Below are 16,028 nucleotides of genomic sequence, written 5' to 3'. Positions count from 1 at the left end.
TATGTATAAATATATTTCAGTATAACACACTTATACATAGACCCATCTGCTTGCGACTTGCTTCTTTAAAGTCTTACCTGCGCATTAGGCTGTTGCCAAAAAAAATAAATAAAAAAGGAAAGAAAAGAATAAAAAACCCTAGTCATAGCACCTCAGCTGGTTTGCACACTCAAATATCTTTTTTATAATTATATTATTTTTATTGGGCATTTTTATATTGTTTCAGAGATATACAAACATATACTCAATGTTAAATCATCATCTGAGATTAATTATTTTTTATTTTATTTCTCTTTGTAATAAATTAAAAATTTATTTATACACACTCAATATCTCCATATCCAGTTTAAGTCAGTATCCAGTTCTATGGAAGTATAGCTGAATTTTAATACCCACCCACAATCTTCTGGCACATTTCATAAAAAACAGCCTTGGAGATCTTTGCCATATTAGCTAAGGCCGCACTCGTATATCTGCTACTATATCTGAGCTATGCCGAAATACTTTACCTTTCTTATTCACTTTTCTGGTCCAGCCTAATTTACCTGAGATATTTCAATGTGCGCTGAGCCAGCGTTTTTGTAATCTTATGCGATTTCAATTGTTTCAGACACATCCGTTCCGGCAGGTAGAATTCATACCTTGATCTTGAACTCTCCCTGCCCCTCTCACTCTCTTTTAGATAAAGAAGTCAATTTGCTTTTAAGGTTGTTCTGTTTTATATTTTATTTCTCTTACACAATTTTGGTTGTATTGCTTCATTTGGGAAGTGCATTCAATTTTCTGTTTCTGTTTACAATTTTGTGATTTTCTGTAAGTTAAAAGAATTCGCTTATTGCAGGGAGTTTTCAGTTTCAGGGGAATTTACTCGTAAGGCTATATCAAATATGTTTGCCTGATTTGCATTTGCTCGTATTTATAATCAAATATATATCTATATAAATGTATATATATATTTTTTTTTTTTATTGCGTAATACACATAATTACATATTAAATAATTGCTTTGCGTTTTGTTTTGTCATTTCTTATAAATTGTATTTGAAAATAGAGCGCATTTTGCGTTTAGTAAAAATATATTTGGGTTTTTTATGTTTGTTTTTTCTTTGTTGTTGTGTTTTTGTTTTTCTACTGTGCCTTAAGTCTTAAATAGTATAAAGTTTATAGTATATATATAGTAATTCAAATTCTCATTTTTCTCTCATTCGCAAACTATATTTATATCATTTGTTTCATATTCCCTATTTACTTTTTATCAAGGCAACGTATTTAGTATTTTGTATTTTAAAAGTGGTATTTTGTTTTGTGTTTCGTTATTTTATTTATTAATGTTTAAATGTACAATTTTAAAACCGGCATAGTTCGTTTCATTACACGCTCTGTTAATGCTTTCTTTATATGATTTATTTTTAGTTAATTTATTTATTTATTTACTCTTTTGTTTTGTTTAACTTGTTAATAATAAATATCACAACGCATCCTTCATATACAACAAACATTCTTTGCCAAACTCAACTTCAATCCTTACTTAAAGCATTTTTACATTTCGTTCAAATGTTTTAGGCATTCTTTAAATATATATGTATATATATATACTTATGTATATATTTCTATGTATGTATATTTTTTGAAAACACACGCAAATCAAAATGGTTGAAAAAATTGCACAAAAAATACAAGTATAGTATATACATATATATATGTATGTGTGTATATATATGCATGTATATTCTATATGGTATATAAGTAGTTATAGATAATTGATAGCAAATCATAAATTAAACATAATAAAGATAATAATACAAAAGCAGTTATATATGTAACGGGGGGAAAAAACAATGTAAAATATTAAATAAGGCAGCCAGGCACACCCCAAGACTGGGGGCGTGGCAGCCGGGCTACAATAAACATAATCGTCGTTACAAAACAAGAGAAAACATTGCGTAAAAATCTTAATTAATTAGCGTTCGTTAAATGTAAACGTTAATTTATGTATATGAACATTAACATAGCTGTTGCCACATGTGACATGTTGCATGCTGCATGTTGCATGCTGCATGCTGGATGCACGCATTCGACTAACGGTTATATGTTTGACTTGCTTTCGTGGCATTCAGCATTGACGCATTAAACTAAATGTAATGTTTGACTCTACTTATGATAATTTGCATATGCACATAAATGGTTGCCACATGTGGCACGTTGCACGCTGCACACACGCATTAAACTAAATGTAATGTTTGACTGTCGCTAGTGAGGCGCGCCACCGCCACGCACCCTACACTGGTTATAAGCTAACCAGCTTGGACGGCTCACTTGTGGGCGTTGGCAGCTCCAGCGGATGCTTGTTCTGGGAGGAGCAGGTGGGCATTAGCGGCCCAGAGACGGGCGTTAGTCCGGTGCCGCCATCCATCAGCGAATCGAAATTGAAGGTGCCCGTCGAGGGCGTCTGAATGGGCACGCCCTGGATCTGTGTGGGCGGCGCCTTGCCATCGCCAGCGGCAGCAGCGACGCCAAACGGACGCTGCGCATTCACATTGAGCGTATTGGGACGCGGCTTGGGCAGCTTGTTCAGCGCATTTGCATTCAGAGTGGGACTGCTGATGGCGCTGCTGAAGTGCGCAAAGCTGGACGGTGCCGTGCTCGAAATGGGCGTGTTCAATGAGGCGCCAGCGGCCGGGCCCGTGGGCGTTTGCAGAGATGCATTGAATGTGGCAATGTTGGGCAGCGCAAAGCGTTTGGCCGGCGTCGGTCCATCCTGGTCCAGCGATGAGCCCGAATCGATGGCACCGTCCTGCGGCTCGTGCTTGATGTGCTGCAGCAGCTGCTCATCTATGAGCACCGGCTTGAGATCCAGCGGTGAATTGCTGCGTCCGGTCGAATTGAGCGTGGCATCGAAGCCGGTGATGGTGCCGTTGCTGCTGTCATTGCTGTTGCTGTTGTTGTTGCTATTGTTGCTGTTGTGGAGGCTGACGCTGCTGGTGTTGCAGGCATTGAGCAGCGTGGAGGGCCCAATCAAGCCATTGCACGTGGCCACGGTGAGTAGATCGTCGCGCACCTTCTGGCATGTGGAACTGTGTGCCTGGAGCACGCACTCCAAGTGACACTTGGTCGCAGTCAAACTCTCAATCTCCTTCTTCAGATCCTCGCTCTTCTTCATCAGCGCATCGACCTCCTCGGTTAGCTCATTGGTCTGATCGACGCGACGCTTGCGACAGCGCGCGGCCGCCAGCTTGTTGCGTTCACGTCGAATGCGGCGCTTCTCCTCCTCCTCCGGGGACATGTTGGCCGCCTTGTTCGGACGACGTCCGCCGCCGCGACGCGCCGGCGTGGCACTGTTTGAGGTAGTTGAATTGGCCGCAAGGCCCGAGCCGCGTCCACTAGTGTTGACACCCGACAGGGCAGCCGAGAAGTTATTGACCCCGCCATTGGAGCCGTTGCCCATCATATGGCCGCCATTCTGATAAGAGGTGCTGTCTGTCGCGGCACTAGCTGCAATCGAAAGATAGTTAGAGATTAGTCAAGCTGTACATTTAGCTGTTGCCGCTGCACACGGGCCACTCACAAGTATCTGTTGTGCTTTGGTCGTCGTTCAGCTGTCCCTCGTTCCACGAGCCATTGGACTCCTCCGTATCACTGCCGGGCACACTGCCAGCACAGTTCAGGGCAATCAAATCGAATTGCGGATTCGTATTGATCAGATTCGCATTGATCCCCGGCAATGTGGCGCCGCCAGCCGTTGTGGACGTGATCGTGTTGTTGTTCGTTACGTTGCCCAGGGATGTGAGCGGCGGCGGCTTGAAGCCCGCCTGGAAAGGCACATGCAAGTCCGTTGTGGTCAGCTCATAGATCGTGTCCTCAATGGTGCGCAGCGTGGTCGGCGTCAGCGTTGGCGTTGTCAGCGTCGGTGCACTCTGCATGCCATCAAATGTAACGAGCTGCAAGAGAACGAGGGAATTTCAATTAATACATGATAATTCATTATTTGTAGTATACGAAAAGTACTAATTATATTCGGCCCACAAAAAAAAGTGATCGATATTTCTCGAAGAACACCTAAAGTACATTTTAACAACAATCATCGATTATTATCGATAGCAAGGTGAACTCATTTCCCATCTCACGTGAAAAATAATGTACAAATAATCATGTTCAAACATAAATACGCATTCAATACATATATCGATATATTAATAATCGATATACACAGCAAATAGTTCGTGTGACCATAATAATGCAAATAAGCAGTTACACAGGAGTTTTGATGACCCTGGGCTATTGGCACGCCTATTTCAGTCAGTTCGATAATTTATCGCTTGTTATCGAGCTATCGTACCTGCTGCATAAAAAGCTCATTAGCCAAAAAATTTGCAATTTCATTGGCACTATCCAATGTTAATTTATCGCCAATTGTTGTTGCTACTGTTGGCAGCTGTTGTTGTTGCTGCTGCTGCTGATGTTGTTGTTGTTGCTGCTGCGACTGTTGTTGTTGTTGCGACTGTTGCTGTTGTTGATTATAATTAATATGCGCAAAATTATTGCTGTATTGTTGTTGCTGTCGCTGCTGTTGTTGCTGTTGCTGTTGCTGTCGTTGCTGCTGGCTTAAAAAGCTTTGCATTTGGCACATGGCTGCCATCGCGGCTGTCGCAGTGTTGGCGTTGGCGGCGTTGGCGTGGCTATTGCCGTTAGCATTCACAGCAGCAACTGTTGTTGCGTGCATATTGCTGCGCGCCATGTTGGCGTTGTTGTTGGCGTTGTTGTTGCTGTTGTTGTTATGACCATATGATTGCTTTGCATTTTGTTGCTGGTAGGCTGACTGCGTGGGCTGTTGCTGACGTAACAATTGCTGTTGCTGTTGCTGCTGCTGTTGTTGTTGTTGCTGTTGCAGCTGCTGCTGATAGTGCTGTTGTTGATTGTACTGCAATTGTTGCTGCTGCAGCTGGTTGTATTGTGCTGCATAGGGCAGCTGTAGCTGTTGCTGTTGCAAATGTTGCTGCTGCTGTTGTTGCTGCTGGTGCAGTTGCTGATGCTGCAACTGTTGCTGATAATAGGGCTGGTAGCACGCATTATGCGCTCTACCATTGAGATTTTTCATCATGACGCGCGTGGCTTATAGACTAGTGTGTTTCGCTTAATAAATATCAAGTATACGTATCAAATATAACGCATACGCACAGTTAACTAAATATTGATTGGCTCTTTTTCGTTTTCTTTTTGTGACTAGCTTTTGTAAATTCGTATTGGCTTCTGGTCGTTTAACAATATAAGTGAACAACAAACAATATGTGTATAAATAAACTATATATACTTAATTTAAAAAACTAACAACAGCTGTTGCTGGCGAATTTTCTGTGTGTTAAATTAAATATTTACAGCGAACTTTTCTTGGAAAAGCTTTCAATTGTAATGATGTTGTCGTTCTTGTTGTGGTTGTTGTTGTAGTCGTTGCTCTTGAGTTGTTGGGCGCCAAAAGTTATATATATATATATATGTATATATCTATCATATATATATATATATAGTTCGTTCGTTTCGCGTTTTGGCTTTTACGTTTGCCTTTCGTTTAGTTATTTGTTCGTTCGTTTTGGACTTTAAATTCGTCGTTGTTGTTGTTGCTGTTGCTGCTGCTGTTATCTTAGCCTCTTTCCGGCGGCTTGAGACGCGCCACCAGCAGCGTTTGCCAATTTCGCAAGGGTTCGAAATTTAAGTTCAACTCGGCCAATGCAAACATAATAAATTTAATTATCAAACTACAAATAGCACGTGTTGACAACGTTTTTTTTTCTTTTTTTTTTTTGCTTTCTTTCTTCTTTCAAACAGTAATTACAAAAAATAATAAACAATTATAATTAATAACAGTTTACAAAAGAAAAACTGCTCTTAATTGCAGCCAAATTGCGCGTGTTATATAATTGTGTTGCTGTTGTTGTTGTTGCTGTTGTACATACATAAAGAGCTTCATATATATATATATATTCATATGTATTTATATTTATATATCTATGTACTATACGCTAGGTACATCTGTGTATTATTCTATATGTATTTCGATTATGTTTTAATTATCGCTTTGCACACTTCTTTGCATGGGCCACGCCTCTATATGAACTTTATCGTGTGCATATATATGTATGTATATATATATAGTAGTATATACATATGCGGCATGCAGCGCAAAGAATTTGTTGTTTTCCTTTTCCTTCAGCTTTTGCTTTCCTTGTTTCTCTTAATTCTTAATTTCCATTCGTTGTTTCAAATTCGTTTTGGCAATTGCACGCGCTGCGAAAAACACACCAAATTTTTCTATTTCTTTTATTTTTGCAATTTCGTTTTTCTTTTGTTGCTTTTCGAAATTTATTTTCGTAGTTGTTGTATTTTAATTTCTATTTTATTTTTGTTTTTTTGTTCGTTCGAGGGGCAGCGCGCGCGCGCGATCGCAGCAAAAGTTTTTCCTTTTGCGTTTGAAATTCAAAAAGAATTCTCAACTTCGATGGTTCGTTGTTCGTTTGCGACTGAGCGAAAGAAATTCAAATTGGCAGAAACGATTCTTTGAGATTTGGATACAGATGCAAAGAGAGAGAGTGTGTGTGTCGAATGTGTGTGTGTGTGTCTGTGTGAGCGTTGTTATTCTCTCGAGTGAGTAAATTAGACGACAACAACAACAGCAATAATAGCGTTTAGCAGCTAAGCAAATCGAATAAATTTCAAATGTGCCTGCTCTTAATTGAGGCAGCAACCCACACGAACAACAACAACAACAACAACATCAGCAACAGCAACAGCAAGAAGAAGCAACCAAGCAGCCCACGCCAACAGCAGCAACAGTTGCTGCCATAAGTTTTGCTATAAACAATTCCTCAACTAATTTGATTTCCCATAAATTTTAAGGATCTGAACAAGCTTTCAAGTGAAAGTGAAATATGTTTTGCAAATATGTTGCAGCACTCAAGCAGCAACAGTTGCTGGCATTAGTTATGCTATAAACTTTGGAGACTCTCATAAGAGATTGCTCATGTTAAGTTAGCCAAAAATCTTAGCAAATTCGACATATACAATTTTAGTATTTTTATTATATACTACAAAAGATACTGAACTCAGTTGAAATAAGTTGAAGGTTAAGTCTCCACACTTCTCAACATTAGAACACATTTATAGCAACTCTAATTGCGTTTTGGTGCCAGCCTAGGGCATTTGACTTAAACGCTTCGAGCTGCCATTAATAAACAGCTAATATAACTCAATACGCCTCCTTCAGGCTGTCAGCCGGCAGCATTTAGCAAGAGTTATGACAGCCTCGCGCCTGCAGGGCGAGTGTGTGTGCGCGTCTGTTTGTTTTCTTTCGTATTTATAGCAATCAGCGCTGTCACAGCTCCCAGATGAAATCAAAGAAACGGAACACAAGCCAGATGCGAATGCGTGTGCCGTCGTCAGATTGGCTGAGAGCAGGTGCCTTGTCAGCCCCAATGAACAATAACAATTATTGTACTTTCAGATATGTCTATGAATAAATAGTGACCAGTGGCTCTCGCTCTATCTCTCCCCTTTTCTATCTCTCTCCCTCTCTCTCTCTCTCTCTGGCTAATTGACAACTTCTAGTGTTGCCCAACACTGAAAGCAGCTCATTTCACGTGGTTATTTGATTTGCTTTATTGCACATTTTGTACAATAAATTTTGCATAATAAATATTATCGTGGGGCATTGATCCTTTGACTTATCTCTCGGCATTTCCTTCAACTCGTTTATTTGCGAGCCAACAATAAAATTTATTCATTGTGTTTTTGTTGACTTTGGGTCTTTTTTTTTTATTTTTGAAGTAAACCGCTTGTTTTTGTTTGCATAAATGTTTAAACATTTGCGACTTTCGTTTTAACCCACTTTCCCAAAGTGACAAAGATTTTGTTGTTTTTTTTTTTTTTTTCGTTTTGGAATATTGCATAAAAAGCAAACAGAAATAAATTGAAAATTTAGTGAACGCAAATGTTGTCTGTCTTATTTTCCTTTTTTTTCACTTTTCGCAGAACCCATTTGCAGATGAATCAGCCAATTTACTTGAATTAAAAATATATAATAATAACAATAATATACATAGTATGGAGCTCTCGCCGTAATCGTAATTGTCTAAATTGAAACGAGCTTGCTCGACGCAGCGAAAAACTATTCTTATCAGGGCGACGGTGCCGAAGTTCAGGTCGGAGGGGTCAATTGAGCGAGAGGCGAGTGGAAATAAAACCACACGCTGACGTCGCAAATACCCTCGAATATGTGCATAAAGTTGGGTGTATTAGTGGTACTCTTTCAACATACAGATAGAAAGGGGCATAGAGATAATGAGAATGAGAGCATAATTAGAGAGAGAGAGATAGCAAGATAATGAGACTGATAGAGTGTGGGAGCAGGCACTAATTAAATAATTAGCTAATGGAATACCAAATGACAAGAGTGAGAGGGGGACTGAGAAGAGAGGTCTTGAGAAAGGTTCAATATATAGAATATAATATTGACTTAAACTTGAACTCATTCAGATTTTTTAACTGTTCCCATACTACCTCCCAAATGCTCACTCAATCTACAGGGTATCCCTTGGTCTCACAGTGAGCTAGACTGCTCAATATACGCGCACTCAATTCGCTGACTAATGCGACGATTGACGAAGTTGACTACTACAAAATTTGATTACATGGGCGCGCTTGATAAGCGAATGTAAGTCAACTAAACGCAGACTGAGTAGCTACAGTAATTACTGGCTAGTGCAAACACTGCAAGTGCAGACAATAATTAAAGCAACATTTAGCAATTTAATAATATATTATTCAACAATTGACAATGTGATTTATGTTGAGTTCTCGGGCGAAAGTTGAAGTGCCCTTGAAATTAATTAGTTCACTTGAAATGAATTCGCACTGTGCTTATGTTTATATTTGACAAATACGCGGCGAATTGAGGGCTTAAGAAGGCGAACAGCAAAAGAAAACGACGGCATCGCTTTTTACTTGTTGTTGCTGCTGCTGTTGTTATTGTTGCTGTTGTTGCTTTGTATAGCTGACGTGTTGAGTTATTTTTAAGCCAATTTTAGCCAGACAATGACGCAATAAAGCAAAATACAAACAACTTAGCCGCGATGACAATTTCATTTGTTTATATCAAAAGCGAACGCAACGTAGATGTTAAGTGTTAAGTTTAACAGACTGTTAGGCAGCACTGTTAAGGGCGGCTGTTATTGAACACAGAATAGAAATAGAAATAGAATGTACAAGATATTTTTTAATTGAATAAAATTAGCTTAAAAAAAAAAAAAAAAAAAATTATAATAATAATATTAATAATAATAAAATAAATTCACACAATTTATTATAAATTTTTAAAAAATGTTTCCCTTCTTATAACTTTATCTAAATATTTTATATATTATTCTAAGGCATATTCTAGTCGCGATTATAGGCCAACTGTAACTGAAGCTCAGTTTAGCTTTCTGACAATGCTCATTTTAGCCAGGTTTGTTTGTTTTTCACTCTTTTTATGTCTATTATTTATTTCTATGTGCAATTGCATAAATTAAGCTGAAATTGTGTATAGATGCATTTAGATACTGCCAATTGCCCGATGAAGGTTGAAACAAAAGCTCGCCGACTTATTAGAAATGCGCATTATTTTCAAGCAAATAGCAACATTTTTTGATTTCTAAATGGCAAAAATATATTAAAAAAAAAAAAAAAAAGAAAGAGTTGCCAACCATAACGACGACAAACGTTCAAGTGCATTGCATTTATTTATTATTTGTATTATTTTCGTATCGTGACTGCAGTCAAAGTTGTGGCAATGCCAGCGCCAGAGTTGACAAGTTCAAGTGCGCTGTCAGTAGGCCAGAGTTGCCAGCTGCATAAGTGAGTGTGAGATTGATTTGCGAGTGCCCGCATGTGTGTTGGTGTGAGTGCCTGTGTACAGTTTTGCACTTCCCATTGCGATAAGCGCATACATAATTGAAAATAATATTATTATTTTGTGTTTCTTTGCATAAGCAAATTTTCGGCGAATAAAACAATTAATGCAAAAGAGGGAGAAACGCAAAAATAAATACAATTTTTGGTTTTCATTTTTAATACACGCTTATGAAGTAAAATATGTGAGTATATTGAGTATATTGGTATGCTTGCCTATTCAGGTAAAGAAGCTGAAATTTGACTTGGCTAAAGACTTAGCTTCAAGCGGGCACTCATGGTCAACTCATGTGGTTAACTAATGCCCTGCCTTAAGAATTAACTAGATAAGCTCTATATAGGTTATTATAGTATGGCAATTTGAAAGAATTTGTGTAGTTTGCAGAGACTAGACTTTTAAAATTTGTAATCAATTTCTGGCAAGATGAATTCGATTTTTTCCTTGGGCTTCTTGTCGCTGCTGAGCGAGTATTACGCCGTCGGTTATTGCTGATTGCACTTTTCGTATTTGTACATCTTTGCTTTGTATTTTCTGCGTTTCATTTGGAAAGGAGAACGTGACCGCAATGCCGTAGTGAAATTGTCTGGAGTGGTTTCGCGCTGAGTGCCAGCTCTTTCTGATAAAGCCAAGCTTTAGGTCTGTCTCAGAGCCGACTCGCAGTCCACTCCCAGTCCCGCTCCAGCTCCCGGTCGCGCTTCCGCGCCCAGTCGAAGTCAACGCCCGGCCGGTTGCCTTCATCATTTCTGTACGCTTATAATTTTTTTTTTTTTTTTAATTTTTTTTTTTTTTTTCGTGCCGGCCTTTTTCGGGCACGCAAACGCCGCTTGACCATATGCCCAGATGCCATATACTATATAAATATATATACACATACATTATATGTGTGTACTATATATGATTATTTGCGACTGGCATTTAAAAACACTTGATGTTTGCCCATTTTCGGAACGCCCACGCGAATTGCCTGCGCATTGCCGTCTGCTCGGACAAAATTGAATTAAACTTTTTTTTGCAAGTTTTTTTAAGTCATAATTCAAAATTTGCCAAAAAGTGCAGCCAACCACCCGAGGGTTCCAGCTACATAAATTTCAACTCAAATTTTTCGAGGGTTCTTTATATATATATATATATATATATATATATATATATATATATATATATATATATATATATATATATATACTTTTTTTTTGTGGTATCCGATTGCGATTGCCTGCGTGCCAGGCTTTTAGGTTCAGTGTCAAATTAATCAGACTTTTGTTTGCCCTGTGCCATTTGAGGCTGACTTGGGGCGTGGCAGCGGACAACAGCAACAACACCGACAACAACAACGGCAAGCCATTTGACAAATTTACATGTGTTGTTCAGCAACAACAATATTTCAGTTCTGTCGTTTTGTTTGACTTTAAGCAGTGCATTGAACCCGCCTAATGAATATACTTGTATTGTATTATTATACTCAAACACTCACACAGTAGAAAGAGAGAGAGAGAGAGAGAGAGTCGAAAATATTTGCCAAAGGTGTGAGCTGCTCGATAACAATTCCTTCAACTGACGTGGCTCTACCCAATTATATATGCACTAAATACAATAAATAGTATTGAAAGCAGGTAAATTTTGAAAAAGTCTTTCATCTTTTTGTTTCCTTGATCACACAAATATTTATCCAGCAAATATAGTAAAAATTTGGAGTAAACATGAAAATACTAAAGGGACTCTCCAAATCTATGAGCTTTTATTACGGCCTTGCATAGAATCGTTGCGGTGCTGGCAACGTTCCAAAGGCATTTAGTGCCACGCCCATTGAACTATATACATATATATATATATAATTAGATTTAGTGATCATTTACAAAAATTAATGAATAAATTTATAATAGGTCGGGAGTTACGTGAGTCTCTAGACGTCTGCTTGGACTAGTTTGTTGATGCGAACGTTTACGGCCCGGCTTAAGCACTTAATATTTTAGCTTGATTGCATTAGCTGCAATTCAATCGAAATTCACCAAGTTGATAAAAAAAGAAAATGCCATCACAGATAAGCGAACAATTGTGCACATTGATAAAGTCAAGGAGTCAAAGATAGAGTTCCATGGAACCATAAGCGATTTTGCCAACTGGTTCAGCACTTTGGCTCGAGTGTCATTAACTTGTAATTAAATTTGTGGTGTAAAAAGTAAAAACTAAAAAGCAAAAGGACGGAAGGACAGTCGGACATAAATGCGGGGAAATACCCGGCTAATAAAGTGACGCGACATTGGTCTAGGAATAATTTATTTAAATGCATTTTGTCGCGACACGCGCAACAAAAACAATCAGCTAAAGCAACAGCAGCAACAACAACAATCCAACAAAAATAATAAAAACAAACCGAGCTGCGGGGGAGTCGAGGAAATTTATGGTAAAGTTTTGCCAGCGACGAGGAAATGGCAAACAAACGACGCGACGACGAGGCGCCACGGACGCAGGACGCAAGGACAACACGTAAAATGCAATTGGCGTTGCACGAGGGGCCAAACAGACGGCGGGGCAACAGCTTAAGCTGGCAGACAGTGCCCGGGCACAGACAACAGACAACAGCCAACAGACAAGCAGACAAGTAGTAAAAGTTGTTTTCACTTTTCCAGCGTGTCTGCCAAGAGGCAGCTCGGGCTTGGCCAAGCACAATTCCAAGAAGGACAATGCGACGCCCGGGCCAAAGGGCCAAAAACTTCTGCTCAAATTGGCAAAATGTGCACTTGCGGTTTGTTGTTGCAGTTGTGGTAGTAGTAGTAGTAGTTGTTGTTGTTGTAATAGCTGGTCACTTGACTGCTGTCTCAAATTACAAACAGGAGTAGAATATTATGTTAGACAGAATGTCCTTTTTGGCCAGGACAGAATGCCAAAAAGTAAAATGCCCGATCAAATTAGTAGCCAAAGCAATTCAGGCAGACTTGACTGCAGTCCAAATTATATTGCTATGTATATAAGATATATATATAATACCTGCAATCTGAGGCATTAGCACAAAAAATTGAATTGCAATTCAATGAGCGCGCCGCACTGCTCAACTTCACGCTGCAATTAACTGGGCTGTCTGTCTGCTAATGACCATAAAAAACATATATCTCCTATCTCATATATCTCTCTAGATATGTATTTATTTAGACATACAAACACGCTCAGCTAATGGCCATAGCTTTCTTGTTTGCTTAGCCACAAAATGAATTCATTTCTAGCAGTCAGTTGGCAACAGAGCAACAACAGCTGCAATTGCACTCCAGCTGTGCTTCAACTAGTTGCGAATTACAAGAGCAATTGGTATACGAAACAGTTATCTCTGGAGTGACGAGCGTAGCTGAAAGTTGAAGATCTCTTTAGGAAATATACCAAGGCGCCAATGCCACTGATATATAGATCATAACCAAGTGGTAATTCAAATGAAAGAATTCTTGTTATTCAACTGAGACTTTTATCTCCCTAACTCTCTAGCTTATGGCATAATCAAATTATACATTCCTATATCTACATATCTGATGTATATTTCTCTAATAGCTCTTGCTTCCTTGCCTTCACTTACCAATTGATTGACTGTGATTGATCTGCCTCACATTCCATCCACACGCTCAAATTTCTCTCTCTCTCTCAATCCATTTGACCTATATATCAATTCAGTTTTCGCGTAATACTTTGCATGGGTAGTTATTTGTATTATAGCACTCAGCTATTTTTTATTTTTTCTTTTTTGGCACCGGCTGTCACGTATTTATCAAGTGCTTTCTTACTTTCTGGCCCACATGCTGTCCAAAGACGCCCACAAATCCACTCGAAAAGTGCGCCCCAACCATAAAAAACAAAATAAGTAAAACAAATCGTACAAAACTCATAAGAAAACAATCGAATGCTATCGAATGTCCCCCACACTCTGTGCACTTTTGCCCATATTCAGTTAATTAAGAGTGCCAAAGTCGAAATTTGTATGCCAAAGAAAGTTGGGTCTCAGTGTGAGGGGGCACACACACACACATTCACGTATAGACAACAAATGTTTCATTGAAAGAGTTTTTAGTGTGCATCTACTTAAATGAGTGATAGACTACCCTTGTAACTCCCTCGCAGAGCATCAATGGCAAATACACTCAGCGAAAATTTAAAATCGAATTTTTAAATATTTTCATTTAATAATGAAATGTAATAATGAAATAATATTTATAATTGAAAATATGAGTAAAACTAATAGATTATAATAAATAAATATAATAATAAAACTGTTATACTGTTATATATATAGCATATATTAGTAGTATTTTATTCACCTCATATATAATAATAATTTTGTAATATCTCCCATTTTAGAGTTGCTAACTGCATTTTTGTCCTGCTAATCATATTTGCTGCCAGCTACAGCAATATTTTTCTCAGTGCACTTGTGCTTAAGCGCCTTTAATTAAACAATTTGAGTCGCTTAAGTCGCATATGTCAGAAGTCGCAAGTGTTTGACTTGAAGCATATTACTTTGAACCGCCCCAATTGCAGCAATAAGTATATGTAAGATATGGGATATATGTACATATATACACACACATACACATATGCACATATGCGCTTATATGCTTACATATAGCCATGTCTTATATGCTTATGAAAGCGAGTATCAAGTGTCACGCGAATGCCTTTTGGGCCAGTTTGGTGGAAGTTGAAAGGGTCATGCATGCGACGGCTGCCAATTTCAATTCGCTTTCTACGCTCGCATTTAAGCCCAGTTAAGCTGAACATTGAACCCTGCCCGGGCCATTATGAGCAAAGGTGCTATACACACACATACACTCACACAAATATACATTTTCGTATATAACAGATGTAAACCCCAAAAAACTTGATAAATTGCTCACACATATCGCACGTGTGCAATATAGTCAGCCGCCCGATCACTGGACTGTGAAATGCAATGGACGTAATATGCAAAAAAGACAAAAAAAAAGAAGGAAAAAAATACTGCAAACTGCAAAAAGTAAACATATATTAACGAACAACTTGTTTTTGTAGCCTCTCATGAGTTGGCAACGTGATTTATTTTTAAAGGGGTGCAAAATTGAAGCGGGTGAGCAGCCAAATAGATTTCCAGGTAACATAAAACCATTGGATATGATATATACATACATAATTATTTATGTACATATGTACAAATCCACGCTCAAAATATAATAACAAAATATATAAAAGGCGCAAAGTCTAGAAGAATATTTAGAAGCAAGAAGACCCTCATTATATAAAATCTTTTTTGTTTTCAATAGTGCTATACATATAGAGAAATGATTGTAGCTATAGCTGTTGTACAAAATGTTATAGATTTATTGTTAGTATAACAGTTACCCATTCTTAAATTTTCTGAAAAATCGAACAAGTTATATCAAACTATGAAAAATACCCAAGAAATACAGCCAGTTATTTATATAACTTTATCTGCAATATATTTATGTATATAGCTCGCTATCTATGAAAAAGCACACATCAATCAAATTTTATATAGCTAACTAATATATTTTTTTTTTCATTAGGAGGTACAAAAAGAAACACTTTTTCGACCTTCCTTTCATATAGAGTAAACCCCAAGAAACAAGGTCTTTCATAACTGTACAAATATTCGAAATATTTTTAAGTTATCAGCAAATGGATTTTAGGTGGGTTCCGCCTACAAGCTATTTGAACTATTTGTGCACTTGCCACACACAATAATTATTAATAATATTATCGCAGGGTAAAGAACAAAAACAAAAAAATATATTACGTGGAACATAAATCGCTGTGCTGATAAGGCGTCTAATCATTAAGCAAACAAATTCAATTGCAAAACAGAAAAATCACATCAAATACGATATAATAATGGGGGCGCAAAATAAAAAAGAATAAAAAAGTCGAATATACATGTAAAAACCAAAGGGTATACGACGACGAAATTTCCAAGAACGATAAGGCCCACTGCATGCAGCGATAGAGATATGCATGCATATATGTATATGCATGTATAAACATATATACATTATATAGTATATACATATACAGTATTTATATAAATGTTTTCAAAACTGCAAATCGACAACTGGACTCAGGCT

The 16,028-nt window shown here is 38.0% G+C and overlaps 1 protein-coding gene across 1 annotated transcript; it reads right to left on the bottom strand.

Moving 5' to 3' along the window:
- Positions 1-695: 695 nt before the first annotated feature.
- Positions 696-11,029, bottom strand: LOC108616165 (transcription factor kayak). The gene is made up of 3 exons (XM_089464204.1): positions 4,336-11,029; positions 3,565-3,937; positions 696-3,491 (listed from the first exon to the last, which is right to left on the bottom strand). Exons 1-3 carry the CDS (start codon positions 5,095-5,097, stop codon positions 2,287-2,289), a joined length of 2,340 nt encoding a protein of 779 aa, XP_089320330.1. The 5' UTR covers positions 5,098-11,029; the 3' UTR covers positions 696-2,286.
- Between the last annotated feature and the right edge of the window lie 4,999 nt (positions 11,030-16,028).

Source organism: Drosophila arizonae, chromosome 2 (genome assembly GCF_054131065.1).
Source record: "Drosophila arizonae isolate 15081-1271.41 chromosome 2, UAZ_ARI_1.0, whole genome shotgun sequence".
NCBI classification, from domain to species: Eukaryota; Metazoa; Arthropoda; class Insecta; order Diptera; family Drosophilidae; genus Drosophila; species Drosophila arizonae.
Note: the sequence above shows the minus strand (reverse complement) of the source record. Positions and strands in the feature narration are given on the sequence as shown.